The 12615-nt window shown below is 40.6% G+C and overlaps 1 protein-coding gene across 1 annotated transcript in view; it reads left to right on the top strand.

The window, feature by feature from the left end:
* Positions 1–11717, top strand: part of EXT1 (exostosin glycosyltransferase 1) — a 292944-nt gene extending 281227 nt beyond the window's left edge. Inside the window, exons 9-11 of the mRNA XM_007188808.2 lie at positions 4562–4722; positions 7136–7307; positions 11159–11717. Of these exons, the coding sequence (XP_007188870.2) occupies positions 4562–4722; positions 7136–7307; positions 11159–11344 (519 nt within the window). The 3' untranslated portion in view covers positions 11345–11717. The remainder of the gene's footprint in view (positions 1–4561; positions 4723–7135; positions 7308–11158) is intronic.
* The last annotated feature ends 898 nt before the right edge of the window (positions 11718–12615 follow it).

The raw sequence follows: 12615 nt of genomic DNA on the forward strand, positions 1-12615 counted from the left end.
ATGACTGCAATGGAATAGAAGGAATGGGACGCTCCAGCTTGCATTTCTCTCCTGCTTCCTGCAAGGGAGGCTGGCATCCCCGGAGCAAATTCATTCAACAAGTATTTATTGAGGGATGTCTTTGTTCTGGTCTCTGCCAGGTACTTTGATTACACAGTTCCTGCCTGTAGCCGCCAGAGTCCTGGCAGCAAACAGTTCAAATCAGGTGACTCAAATGAAGGGATTTAGGATGACTTAGGGAGGTGAGTGGGGTTAAAGGACGCCACGGGAGAGAGAGAGGCACCTGGGGAGTGGCACGAGCTTGAAGCAGCTCCTACTTCTAGGCCTGAAGAAGTGAAGGAAGGAAACAGTGTTTCCAGTGTCCCTGAGAGGGGGAACTAGGAAGAAGAGGCTGCCCTACAAGAGCTATGACCATGGAGGGGTGTGGCACCTACCAGAACTCTGGGGCCAGAGCTGGGGCGGGGAGCAGGGGAGAAATACTGTCCTCTCTCTGTCCCACCTCCATTTTCCTGCCAGCAACTCCCATTGACCTAACCCAATCAGCCAGCAGCTGGCAAGGAAGACCAGGTTATGCAGTCCATAGACTTCCATTGTCTCAGGCGTAGGGCACGGCAAGAAGAGCGGAGAGTGGATCTCGGAGAGCAAACAGGAAAGGCAGCACGTTGCCATGTGAAACGTATAGTCAAGACTACAGCAGAGGGGCTTCCCTGGTGGCGCAGTGGTTGAGAACCTGCCTGCCAATGCAGGGGACACGGGTTCGAGCCCTGGTCTGGGAAGATCCGACATGCCACAGAGCAACTGGGCCCGTGAGCCACAATTACTGAGCCTGCGCGTCTGGAGCCTGTGCTCCGCAACAAGAGAGGCCGCGACAGTGAGAGGCCCGCGCACCGCGATGAAGAGTGGTCCCCGCTTGCCGCAACTAGAGAAAGCCCTCGCACAGAAACGAAGACCCAACACAGTCATAAAGAAAGAAAGAAAGAAAGAAAGAAAGAAAGAAAGAAAGAAAGAAAGAAAGAAAGAAAGAACGTGAATTTCTTTAAAAAAAAAAAAAGACTACGGCATATACCTGAATCGTTACCCTATGACCTGAAGTATTGATTGATGTCTCATCTTCCGCTGGGCACAGAGCAGTTGATCTCACGCTCGGGTTTGTTTCTCTCTGTCCCACGGTGAAATAAACTTTCAGCTGCTGTGATGTAGCCGCGTGCTGGTGAATTTCTTTTCAAAGAATAGCCATTCCAGCCTCTCAATGCATGCTGGGAAGAACTTGTGCTGTATGTGGAGCAATTAGAAGTCAGCGTGGGTTGAGCATGAGATGGAAATTTAAGAGGCTGGCCATCTGGTTTGTTTACTTTTCTGGCTGATCAGTGGAGCAGTCGTGTTGCCTGACACGGTGGAGGACAAGGGTTTCTCTTTTCTCTTTCTTTTAGGTGAATAGATGTTGGTTCATTTTATTTCCTCTCTAAGGATTCTTAGCTTGTTTAAATGCCTCCCTGTAGTATTAAGGATAGATTTTTAAACAGTGCCCTATAAAGGGTATTAGATAGAGTTGGTTTATAGTTATTTACATTTATCTGGGTTGCTTCAAATTCTCAAAAGAAAACCGATGTTAGTTTTTAAGAGAAGAGGCCATAAGCTGACCTTTGCCTCCTTTGATGTGCTAATGAGCTGCGTGAAAGAAGAACTATCACAAGAATCATAGTTTTATTGGAATTTACTTTTGAGTTGCTTTGAAATGACTTGAAACGGCTTTGAGATAGTAAGGAATTCATGTGATGAAAACACCCCATCGGTGTATGCGTCTCCTTTTCAAAGGATAATGGAAAACTCCGAAGAGTGCTGACAGCCAGGCTGATTCTTTGATGACGGGCTGCATAATGTACTATCCCATGAGTTGGCACCATTAGTATTGAACACCAGTGATGATGTGCAGGTTATCACGACCTGCTTTCAGTTTTTTGGCAAATACTGTCCACTCCCCTGCTATCTTTTAACTTTGAGACGCCCCTTACCCCACCACGCTTCCTTAATGTGTATCCCAACACCCTACTTTTTTCCCCCCAGGTATTATAGTTTGGGGGAAAAAGCTATATTGTTAAGGCTTTCTTATCTTGAGTCAGGGCACCAAACTAAATCTCCATAAAAATTTAAATTCATGGCTGTTTACAAAAATCATGTCTTCTAACTAAGCCCCAAGAATTCAGAGATAAAAGGACCCTTACAGATCACCCAGGCCAGTGTTTCCCAAACCTAGGATTTCACTGATATGTTTACCTAGGATGAGGCTGAAAAAAAGAAAGAGTATGCTGTTTAAAGAAAAATATTAACTAAGTTATTGAATATGTGGTGGGAATGTGGGAAAAGGAGCGATGATGGTTATGCATATGGTGAAAACTTGGGAAGTACTGATCTAGGCTTATTTGCTTTGTCTTGTAATTGAGGTAAAATTCACATAGCATAAAATTAACCATCTTCAAGTGTATGATTCAGTGGCATTTAATACCTTCACCGTGTTGTATGCTTATTACCTCTACTTCATTCTGAAACATTTTCATTACCCAAAAAGGAAACCCATTAATCAGTCACTCCCTATCCTTTGAAACCACTAATCTGTTTTCTGTGTCTATGGATTTGTGTATTCTGGACACTTCATGTAAGTGGAATCACACAATACGGGGCCTTTTGTGTGTGGCTTCGTTCACTCAGCATAATGTTTTCAAGGTCTGTCCACGTCGTGGCACGCATACGCATCAGTATTTCATTCCTTTTTATAGCTGAATAATATTCCATTGAATGGATATACCATGTTTGGTTTATTTATTGATGAGTTGATGGCATTTGGGTTGTTTCCACCTTTGGGCTATTGTGCACGGTTATTTGCTCTGCTTTTGAACCCCTGGGAGGTCAGGAACTGGACTTGCCAACATCACTCCCCAGCCACCATCACAGTGCCAAGACTTGAAATATCTGTGGAATAAATGAAAATTCCGTTTGCATTGCTTATCAAGAAGAGATAGGGCAAAGGTTGTTGGGTGCACGTGTAACCTGTGTAAGATAAATTGTTTTCAACACTGTAGCAACAGAGCTAGAAGGGGAAGCTATGCTAACAGTAAAAACAAAAATCACACCAAAAAAATCACACACCAAATCTGAAACCAGATGGCTTGGGTTCAGATCTTGGCTCTGCCACTTACTAACTCAGAAAAATTATTTGAACCTCCATATCCTTAGCTTCCCTCTCTGTAGACTGGAGACTCTAAAATTACCTACTTCACAGGGTTACTGTGAGGATGAAATGAGTTAAAATATGCAAGTTTTTTTTTTTTAATATCTGAAATGTCTTTATTTTGATTTCATTTTTGAAAGAAAATAGAACTGAAAGAAATAGAGTTACAATTATTTCTTTCAGTATTTTAAATCATTTGATCTACAGAATTCTTGCTTGCATCATTTCTTTTGTTTTTCTCCAGGTTTATTGAAATATAATGATGTATAATATTGTATTAGTCCAAGGTGTACAACATGATTTGATATATGTATATATTGCAAAAGGATTACCACAACAATTTTAGTTATTATCAATCACCTCACATGGCTATAATAAAATATGTAAGTTCTTATAACCATGCCTGTTGTATTATAAGCATTACACAATTATGACCATTATATGATGGTTTGCTGTTACTGGGTTTTTGGGGGGGGGGTTTGTTTTGTTTTGTTTTTACTTTCTGTATGTTATTTTATGTGTCATTCATCAAAGAATCATAGAAAGTCAAAAGTGAGTTTACACATTTGAAAACAGACTATTTGCTAATTACACATGTTAGTTTGTAGCAGGTTCAGAAGTACCTGCTTTGGGTTAGTTTGAGCACTAGGAAGTCATTTCACTGCATTTCCTTTAAAAATAATCTTGGTCTGTCCCCACTTAGTCCTAGTGATTTTTCACTGTGGATGTGTTTTCTAAATTCCCTTGCACTGAGTATCCTCACACCTGAGAGGCCTGAATTACTGTTCTTGATGATACCTGCTTTGTATTCCCGTTAGAACTTGTGTGCTTTTAAAACATCTTTTCTCTGGCTCTTAAGTGGATGCTTTGATTTTAGTCACTGTGGCTTTGCTGTGTGCTGGTGATGATGTATGCTATATATTCATATGGTAGATGTATACAGAAAATCTGCTCCTGTTTATAAAACAGTTGCATTTATGCCTCCCATCAATCAGTGGTCACATATCTTTTGGAGGTTGGTGGGGGAAGCAACTGATTTTTTTGACTTTTTAGCTTGAATAGACTGGATTTCTAAAGGCCATATCCACCAATGTATTTTTTTTCCTTCTTTCATTTCCACACTAATCTGAAGTTTCTTTAACGGAAAACATTAAAATGTGCATAATTATGGGGCCAAATGTCAAGCAGTCAGTTTAATTTGCTGATGAATACATGGAATTAATGTTACGCAACAGTCCTGGGATTTCACATTACGAATTAGCAGGGGGAAGATGATGTTTTGTTGACATTTGTTAACACCGTTGATTGCTTGTTTGGCTTGTGTTCTGCCTGCAGGTGGATTTTGCGTTCACTGTGTGGCAGAGCTTCCCCGAGAGGATTGTAGGGTACCCTGCACGCAGCCATTTCTGGGATAACTCGAAGGAGCGGTGGGGCTACACGTCCAAGTGGACGAACGACTACTCCATGGTGTTGACGGGAGCTGCTCTTTACCACAAGTGAGGATTTTGGACGTCATCTTATATTGTTTTTTATATTAGTTTCTGGCTGCTGCAGAGATGGGAACTTGGGCCAAATCTTGTTAACAACCTTAATGGAAATTAGTTTGAAAAATCCCCATTTCAATTCTGTTGATGTGGCCAACGTGTATGTTTGAAATCAGTAAAACCTCTTGGCTTATGGCATCTTTAGAAACTATGGTAGAGCAGCATCTTCAGTGACTCTGAGGTGTGGAGACGTACTCAGAGTGTATTGAGTAACTGAATGTGTAGAAGAACAACAAAGTAAACGCTTAATTGAGCACCTCCCAGCACTGTTCTAGGTGCTTAGGATTTACCACTGAGTAAAATAGGAAAAAAACTATCTGCCCATACAGGTTTTGTATTCTAACAATATACATAATACTTCTATAATATATTAAGAGAGGGGGTTCCCTGGTGGCACAGTGGTTAAGAATCTGCCTGCCAGTGCAGGGGACACAGGTTCGAGCCCTGGTCCGGGAAGATCCCACATGGAGTGGAGCAACTAAGCCCGTGCGCCACAACTACTGAGCCTGTGCTCTAGAGCCCACGCTCCGCAACAAAGAGTAGCCCCCGCTCGCTGCAACTAGAGAAAGCCCGCGTGCAGCAACGAAGACCCCAACGCAGCCAAAAATAAAAATAAATAAATTTAAAAATATATCTATTAGGAGATAAGACAAAGCAGAGCAGGGCAAAGGTGGAGAAGGGGCAGGTTGGGGGTGATCCTCATTGAACGGATGAGATTTGAGTGGAGACTTGAAAGGAGAAAAGAAGTCAGCCAGGAGAATACCTGTAGGAGGAGTGCTCTGGCGTGGGGAGCAGTGTGAAAGGATGCCCTGAGACAGGATGCTGGAGGAATATCCTGAAGACCAATGTGACCAGAGTGGAGTGAGGGGCAAGCAGGTGAGAGAGGTCATGGGATCCCGGATGCAGGACCCTACTTTCCATCATGAGGACTTGACCGTCTTCTAAGTTATGTGGGGAGCCGGTGCAGGGATGTGAGCAGAGCAATCCTTCTTATGTTTTAGGCATCTACTGTGAAGGCTGTGGTGAGGATAGACTCTAAGGGGGCCAGGGGAGAAGCAGGGAGACTTATTAGGAGGTGACTGACATTATCTAGGCAAGAGATGATGGAACCTGGGTCAGGAAGTGAGCAACAGAGGTGGGAAGGTAGTGATCAGATTGTGGACATATTTTGAAGATGCTCCAGCATGATGTCCTGACAGATTGGGTATAGAGTTTGATGACTCTCAGGGTTTTTGACTTGAAGAACTAGAAGTATAGAGTAGTAAGCCATCAACAGAGTTGGGGAAAGGCGTAGATGGAATAGGTATTAGGGAAAATACAGGAGTTCAATCTTGAGCATGTAGGGACATTTAACAGAGTGTGTTGAAAAAGTCAGGGATGGAGATATAAATTTGGGAGCTGTTTGCATAGATTTGATCTTTAAAGCTAGGAGACTCAGGTAAGATGGCCAAATTCATGAGTGTAGAAGGCTAATGTTCCTGACTCAATCATTATTGAAATCCCCTCCTTAGTAAGGTGAACACACCAATCTTAACCTGGTCTTTTTTAGTAAAATATAGAGAATCCTGTCGTCTCAAGGATGGAGTTGGAAATGCACAAGGTATAAGCATTTAGGGTGACTGAATCTTGATCTCAAGACTCCACCTCTTTCTTCCCGCCACCACCATTCAGTGAACCAAATTCATTCAAATGATTTTTCCAATAAATATATGCTATATATTCCTCCAAAAAAAATACTAGGGTGAGAAATAATTCAAATAAATTGTGGGTTCTCCATAATGATTGACCACTAGATTGATTGGGGTTTTGAAACACAAAAGAAGTGTTTTGTGTTGAAAACACTTTGTAGGAGTGTTGAAACACATGCCTTACAGGCCAGAAAAAATGGAATGGTTATACTGTTGAACTCAGAGTTATGGAATAGTATTGAATACAGTTCTGATTAAACCAATAATTAAAAGTGTAAAGCGACTTGTAATGATATGTGGATCACATGTAAGTAACTTCTCTTGCCATCTAAGTATTCGGTTTCTAACCAACCAGCCTGATATTAAAGTTAGCCTGGGCAAGCAATAGCTGCATCTGTGTGCTTCTCTGTACCTTGTTTTCTTATCTGTAAAACAGGGATAATACGAGTACCTACATCATAGGTTTCTTATAAGGATTAGATGAGGCATTTCTTGTAAAGTACTTTAGAACATTACCTGGTATATAGTATGTACCATATAAATGACAATTGTCATCGTCATCATCAACCATGATATGTTTAAGGATTCAAAGAATGAGTATGTGGTTTCTGTCAAAGAAGACCACCTGTTATTTTATAATGATGACCCCTGCTGAAACCTGTCTTTGGTTTGTACAGATATTATCACTACCTTTACACCCATTACCTGCCAGCCAGCCTGAAGAACATGGTGGACCAATTGGCCAACTGTGAGGACATACTCATGAATTTCCTGGTGTCTGCTGTGACAAAATTGCCTCCAATCAAAGTGACCCAGAAGAAACAGTATAAGGAGACTATGATGGGACAGGTAAGAGAAGGAGAACTCTCCCCCCTTGCTTTGCTCACTGGTGACTCAGTCTGAGGTAATGTGGACTCACTGTTCCTCTAGGAAGCATAATGAGAAGATATCAGGAAACAAACCACATCCAAAAGCTCTGAGGGAGTGTATGTTTGGACGTGGGTAATTGGGAAGATGTAAGTCAAGAGTATCTTTATATCAGGAGTATAAAAGCTGTCTAAATTGGTGCAGCCACTATGGAGAAAAGTATGGAGGTTCCTTAAAAAAACTAAAAATAGAGTTACCGTATGATCCAGCAATCTCATTCCTGGGCATACATCCAGAGAAAACTCTAAATTGAAAATACCCATGTATCCCAATGTTCATAGCAGCACTGTTTACAAAAGCCAAGACATGCCAGCAACCTAAGTGTCCATCAACAGATGAATGGATAAAGAAGATGTGACATTATATATATATATATGTATATATATATATATATATACACACACACATATATATGTGTATATATATATATATATATACATATACATATATATATATGCAATGGAATATTAGCCATGAAAATGAATGAAATAATGCCATTTGCAGCAACATGGATGGGCCTAGGGATTATCATACTAAGTGAAGTAAGTCAGACAGAGAAAGACAAATATCATATAATATTGCTTATATGTGGAATCTTAAAAAATGATACAAATGAACTTATTTACAAAACAGAAGTAGACTCACAGACATAGAAAACAAACTATGGTTACCAAAGGGGATAGTGGGTGTGGGGAGAGATAAATTAGGAGTTTAGGATTAACAGATACACACTACTATGTATAAAATAGGTAAACAACAAGGACCTACTGTCTAGCACAGGGAACAATACTCAATATCTTGTAATAACCTATAATGGAAAAGAATCTAAAACGGAATATATATCTGTATAACTGAATCACTTTGCTGTACACCTGAAACTAACACAACATTTATACTTCAATAAAAGTTGAATAAAAAAATAAAAGCGCTCATGTGACCTACCAGGTGGCATAAGAAAGACGTCTCTTCTCCAGAGTTAAAGACCTAAAGAGAATTTATGCAAGTTTATTTTAGGTGTTTTATTGAATGCATAACTAATAATGCTCTCAACACAGCCTTCCAGTGGTTGCTCTTGAGTTGGATGCACATTGTGGAGGCAGATGAGGAGGATTTTCAGTTCTAGAGCAAGCACTTAGTTGCTGTAGGCAAGTCAGTTACCTTCCGAAACTCAATTGTCTCATCTTTAAACTGGAAATGGTGAAATCGACCTCACAGCGTTGAGGTCAGACGTATGAAAGCTTTTGCCAAAGTAAAATACAGTGTTGAGTCACAAACGATTACTACTAAAGATACTTTCAGCGAAATATAATCTAACTTTCTCTTTTTACAAGTAAGAAAACTAGGACCCAGAGAATTTAAGCATATTGCCAGAAGTCACCCAGGATTAGAGACAACTTGGAGTTGAATCCCGGCCTCTGTTTCTTCCACTATTTATTCTTCTACACCCCAGGGTCCTTTTATTCATCTTGGACAGAGCCCAGTACTCTATGTACGAAATCAAAAACCATAAGACCATTTAGATCTACCCAAGTTAAATCATGGAGAATCCAGCAGGATTTGAGTCAACCTAAAAGGACATACTTATGTAGTTATATCAGTTCAATTTGGGGGGTTTTCCATGTACCTTGTTCTAACAGTTATTGAAAATGACATATAAATCTAGCTTTTGCAGAGGAAAATGTAACTAACCAGGCCTCATGTTAACACAATTGATGGTTTTTCATTCTCTGAATTTAGTAAAAGCAAAAAATTTACAGGATTTTAAGTTTATAAAATTTAATAATTTAATATTTACCAAATATGTACAGGTTATCAGGCATTGTTCTAGGTACTAGGTACTGGACAAAGTAAAGAATCTAGTGGAAAATTCTATTTCCCTCTAATTACTAAAAGGACGGGCGAGAGGATTTACAAGAATTTGTCATTTTTAAGACTGAAAGACTTTTCAAATTCAAGCAAAATGTATTGAGTACCCATGCATATTCATATTTATTATCTCATTTAAAGATACACCATTCCTTTAATATTGTTAACTCAGAGTCCTCTGGACTCCCCTGAGGTTATACACAAATTAGGGGTGGAACTCATAACGGATGGTTTCTTAGGGGTTGGTTTTTTACTCTTTTCATAGATTTGCCTAATTCTACCAAACCAGTATTTCTAGTGATTTTACACATGTTTTGGAACAAATCTAAATTTAGGCTTAGGTCTAACTAGACGTATCTAGCTAGATATGTGCTATATTTGCCCCCTTCTTCCCATCATATGCACTAGTTTATTGAATGTTTGTGTGACTGGTGAAGTAAATGGATATCGTGCTCTAAAATTATGCCTTTGTAACACAGGAAAGATATCTTCTGTAATACGTTGGTTGACCCAAAATAAATGTTAAAATCAAGAGGCAAAAAAGAGACTTGAATGATTCACTTGGACTCTTTTTTTTTTCATTTGTAAGAGAATAAGAATGAGCTTAGGCTCTTGACAGTGTTTCCCTTTGCGGATGTGAGCACTCACCGGGATATAGTGGGTCTAGCCCTTTGGGAATAAGTGGGCCAATCAGAAATGGCCTGCAAGCTCATCCCAAATTAGGAGAAAAATGGAGGTACCTTTGGGACTTTTGGCTCTGATATGGACTCAACCAGTCAGCTTAACTTGATACTCTCTCCGATTTACCAAGCAGAGTTCCTCTAGTACAAAAGGTAAAGAATGAAACCTGAGTTCTGCCCCTTTCTAGCCCTGAACAAACAATTTTAACTTCCTTGAACCTGCTTCCTCATCTGTACAGTGGAGATGCTATTACCTGGGTAGATAACTCGACCAGGTTGCTGCGAGGCTCAAATGAGCTCATGAAAACACTTTACAAATAGTGTTTAGTTTGTTGTTCTGCTGCTCCAAGATAAGTTGACATTTGTATTTACCTTCGATGCTTTCTTTCAAGCATATTGACACTTGTGGTTTTAAAGTGACTCTGAGTGATTCTCACAGCAAAATGTACCGTCCTATGAAAGTATTTTCTAACAATGCATGAGGATGCAAACACATTACACACACACACACACACACACACACACACATATATACACATACATATATATACACCATTCAACAGTGACCTATTGACATAAATGAGTTTGTGGGTTTTTTTCGACATAATTGGGCAGCCCACCTTTTCCTTGTTTCATAAAAACACGATTTTAAAGACATTATGCTTAGTTGATCTATTTAAATTTCAGCACTCAAGTCACTTAAGGCATTCTTTTAAATCAATGTTAGTCATTTAGATGGTCTAAAAATATTTAACCAACCTTAGGGTCAACATGGAGAGCTGAAGAGATGGCAGCCATCTTTCTTCTTACCCAGAATCAACCAAATTAACAGAGGGGTTTCAGAAAATTATCTGTGAAACCATAAACACATTATTAGTCATCGCATTTGCTCCCAAGTGCAAAGAAAAGTTTTATGTTTAGTGACCACAGCAGTTGCGATTCAGCTGGTAGGTCCTTCACGGACCAGAGAATGTGTCAGTCCCTATGGATCTTTGTATGTTTGGGGCATTGGGAAACGTGGCAGGTCTCGGGCAAATCTTCTGGCGAGGCTGAAAATCCGGATCCATGCTTGCATCTTCACCAGGCACGTGGATGGGGCTGGCGTGGTGGCCAGGCCAGACCCTGAGGCCTACTGCGTGCCCATAAGCCTGACTTCGTTTACGGCCGTGTGTCCATCTCACCTGGCACCTGTCTCATCGTCTTCCCTCTTTCTCTCCCTTTCCCCAGACCTCTCGGGCTTCCCGCTGGGCTGACCCTGACCACTTTGCCCAGCGACAGAGCTGCATGAATACGTTTGCCAGCTGGTTTGGCTACATGCCGCTGATCCACTCTCAGATGAGGCTCGACCCCGTCCTCTTTAAAGACCAGGTCTCTATTCTGCGGAAGAAATACCGAGACATCGAGCGACTTTGAGGAACCTGGCCGAGTCGGGGGAGGGGAGCAAGAAGGGCCAGAGGATGGGGTCAGTGGCTCTCTCTTCCCCGTGCAGATCCGCTCAGCAGCGGAGCTAGATTGTGCCAAGTATCCAAATAAACTAAGATGATCAAAGTGACAAAAAAAGAAAATAAAGGAAAATAAAAAGGCCAATGGAAACTCTACTCCTGACTCGTGGGACTGCACAGGACTGCTCCAGACTCACCTCACTGACTTCTATGTCCCAAGACTAGGTTGTGTACAGTTTAATTATGGAACATTAAATAATTATTTTTGAAATGATTGCTATGCAGGTTTAAACTTTTTTAATGATCAAAACTATTAAAAACCAGAGTTCTTTCTTTAATCAAAATTGTGTTGGTTGTGAATATTTCAAAGCTGCTGTTCCTCTTCCCGCAGACAGCATTGCCGTCGGTCGCACGGGGTGCCCTGCGGCTTCGAAAAGCTCGGACTTCGTGGAAAAAACCATAAGTCACTCTACCCCGTGTCAAGAAATAACCAAGCATAAATAAGACAAGTTCATGACTCAGCTTTGCCAGAGCAAATTGTTTTCCATTTTCAATTTGCAGATCCACTTGAACTTTTATCTCTAAAATGTTGCTGCATGAGAAAAAGTATAATGACCTCCAGGTAGACAGTTCTAACTGAAAACTTTATGTTTGGGATAAAGAAGTATGATCATCTTTTTCATTGGGGGGGGTGTGGGAAGTTAGTACCAAGAAAACGCTAGTGTAATTAAGAAGTGTTCAGTTTACGCAAGGAACCATGTAAACAATCCACCAGCATATTAGTGAGATGGAAGTATTGACCCACAATAGTAACCTAGTGCTTTTCACGGGGGTGGGTTAGATTACACATTCAACCACTGACACACGTCTGCTTAGGTAGGGCTGGGGAAAGGCTTTGGTTTCAAGGCAAAGGAAGAATGAGTATATCGTTGGCTCAGCAGGAGTCACAAGACAAGCTCTTTTCATGGTTGTGAAAACCTCGTTTCAGAAGCTTCTCTGTTGAAGAAGAAGTAATAATGTTGAAATTCCCACCATTGAACTTGAGGACTGCTGAGAAGTAAACGGAGTGTGTATCTCACCATTGGGACCCTGATACCACTTTTAGCCAAACAGTGTTTTGAGCAAGAATCTGGCAAACAAAATAATCAGAAACAAATGTGAATACTGTTTTATTTCATTTTAATTTTTAAATCTGTAGAATCTGTAGTTTAGTTGTGCTTCTTGTTAAAAAGAACATTTCTA

Source organism: Balaenoptera acutorostrata, chromosome 17, assembly GCF_949987535.1.
Source record: "Balaenoptera acutorostrata chromosome 17, mBalAcu1.1, whole genome shotgun sequence".
Lineage (NCBI taxonomy): Eukaryota > Metazoa > Chordata > Mammalia > Artiodactyla > Balaenopteridae > Balaenoptera > Balaenoptera acutorostrata.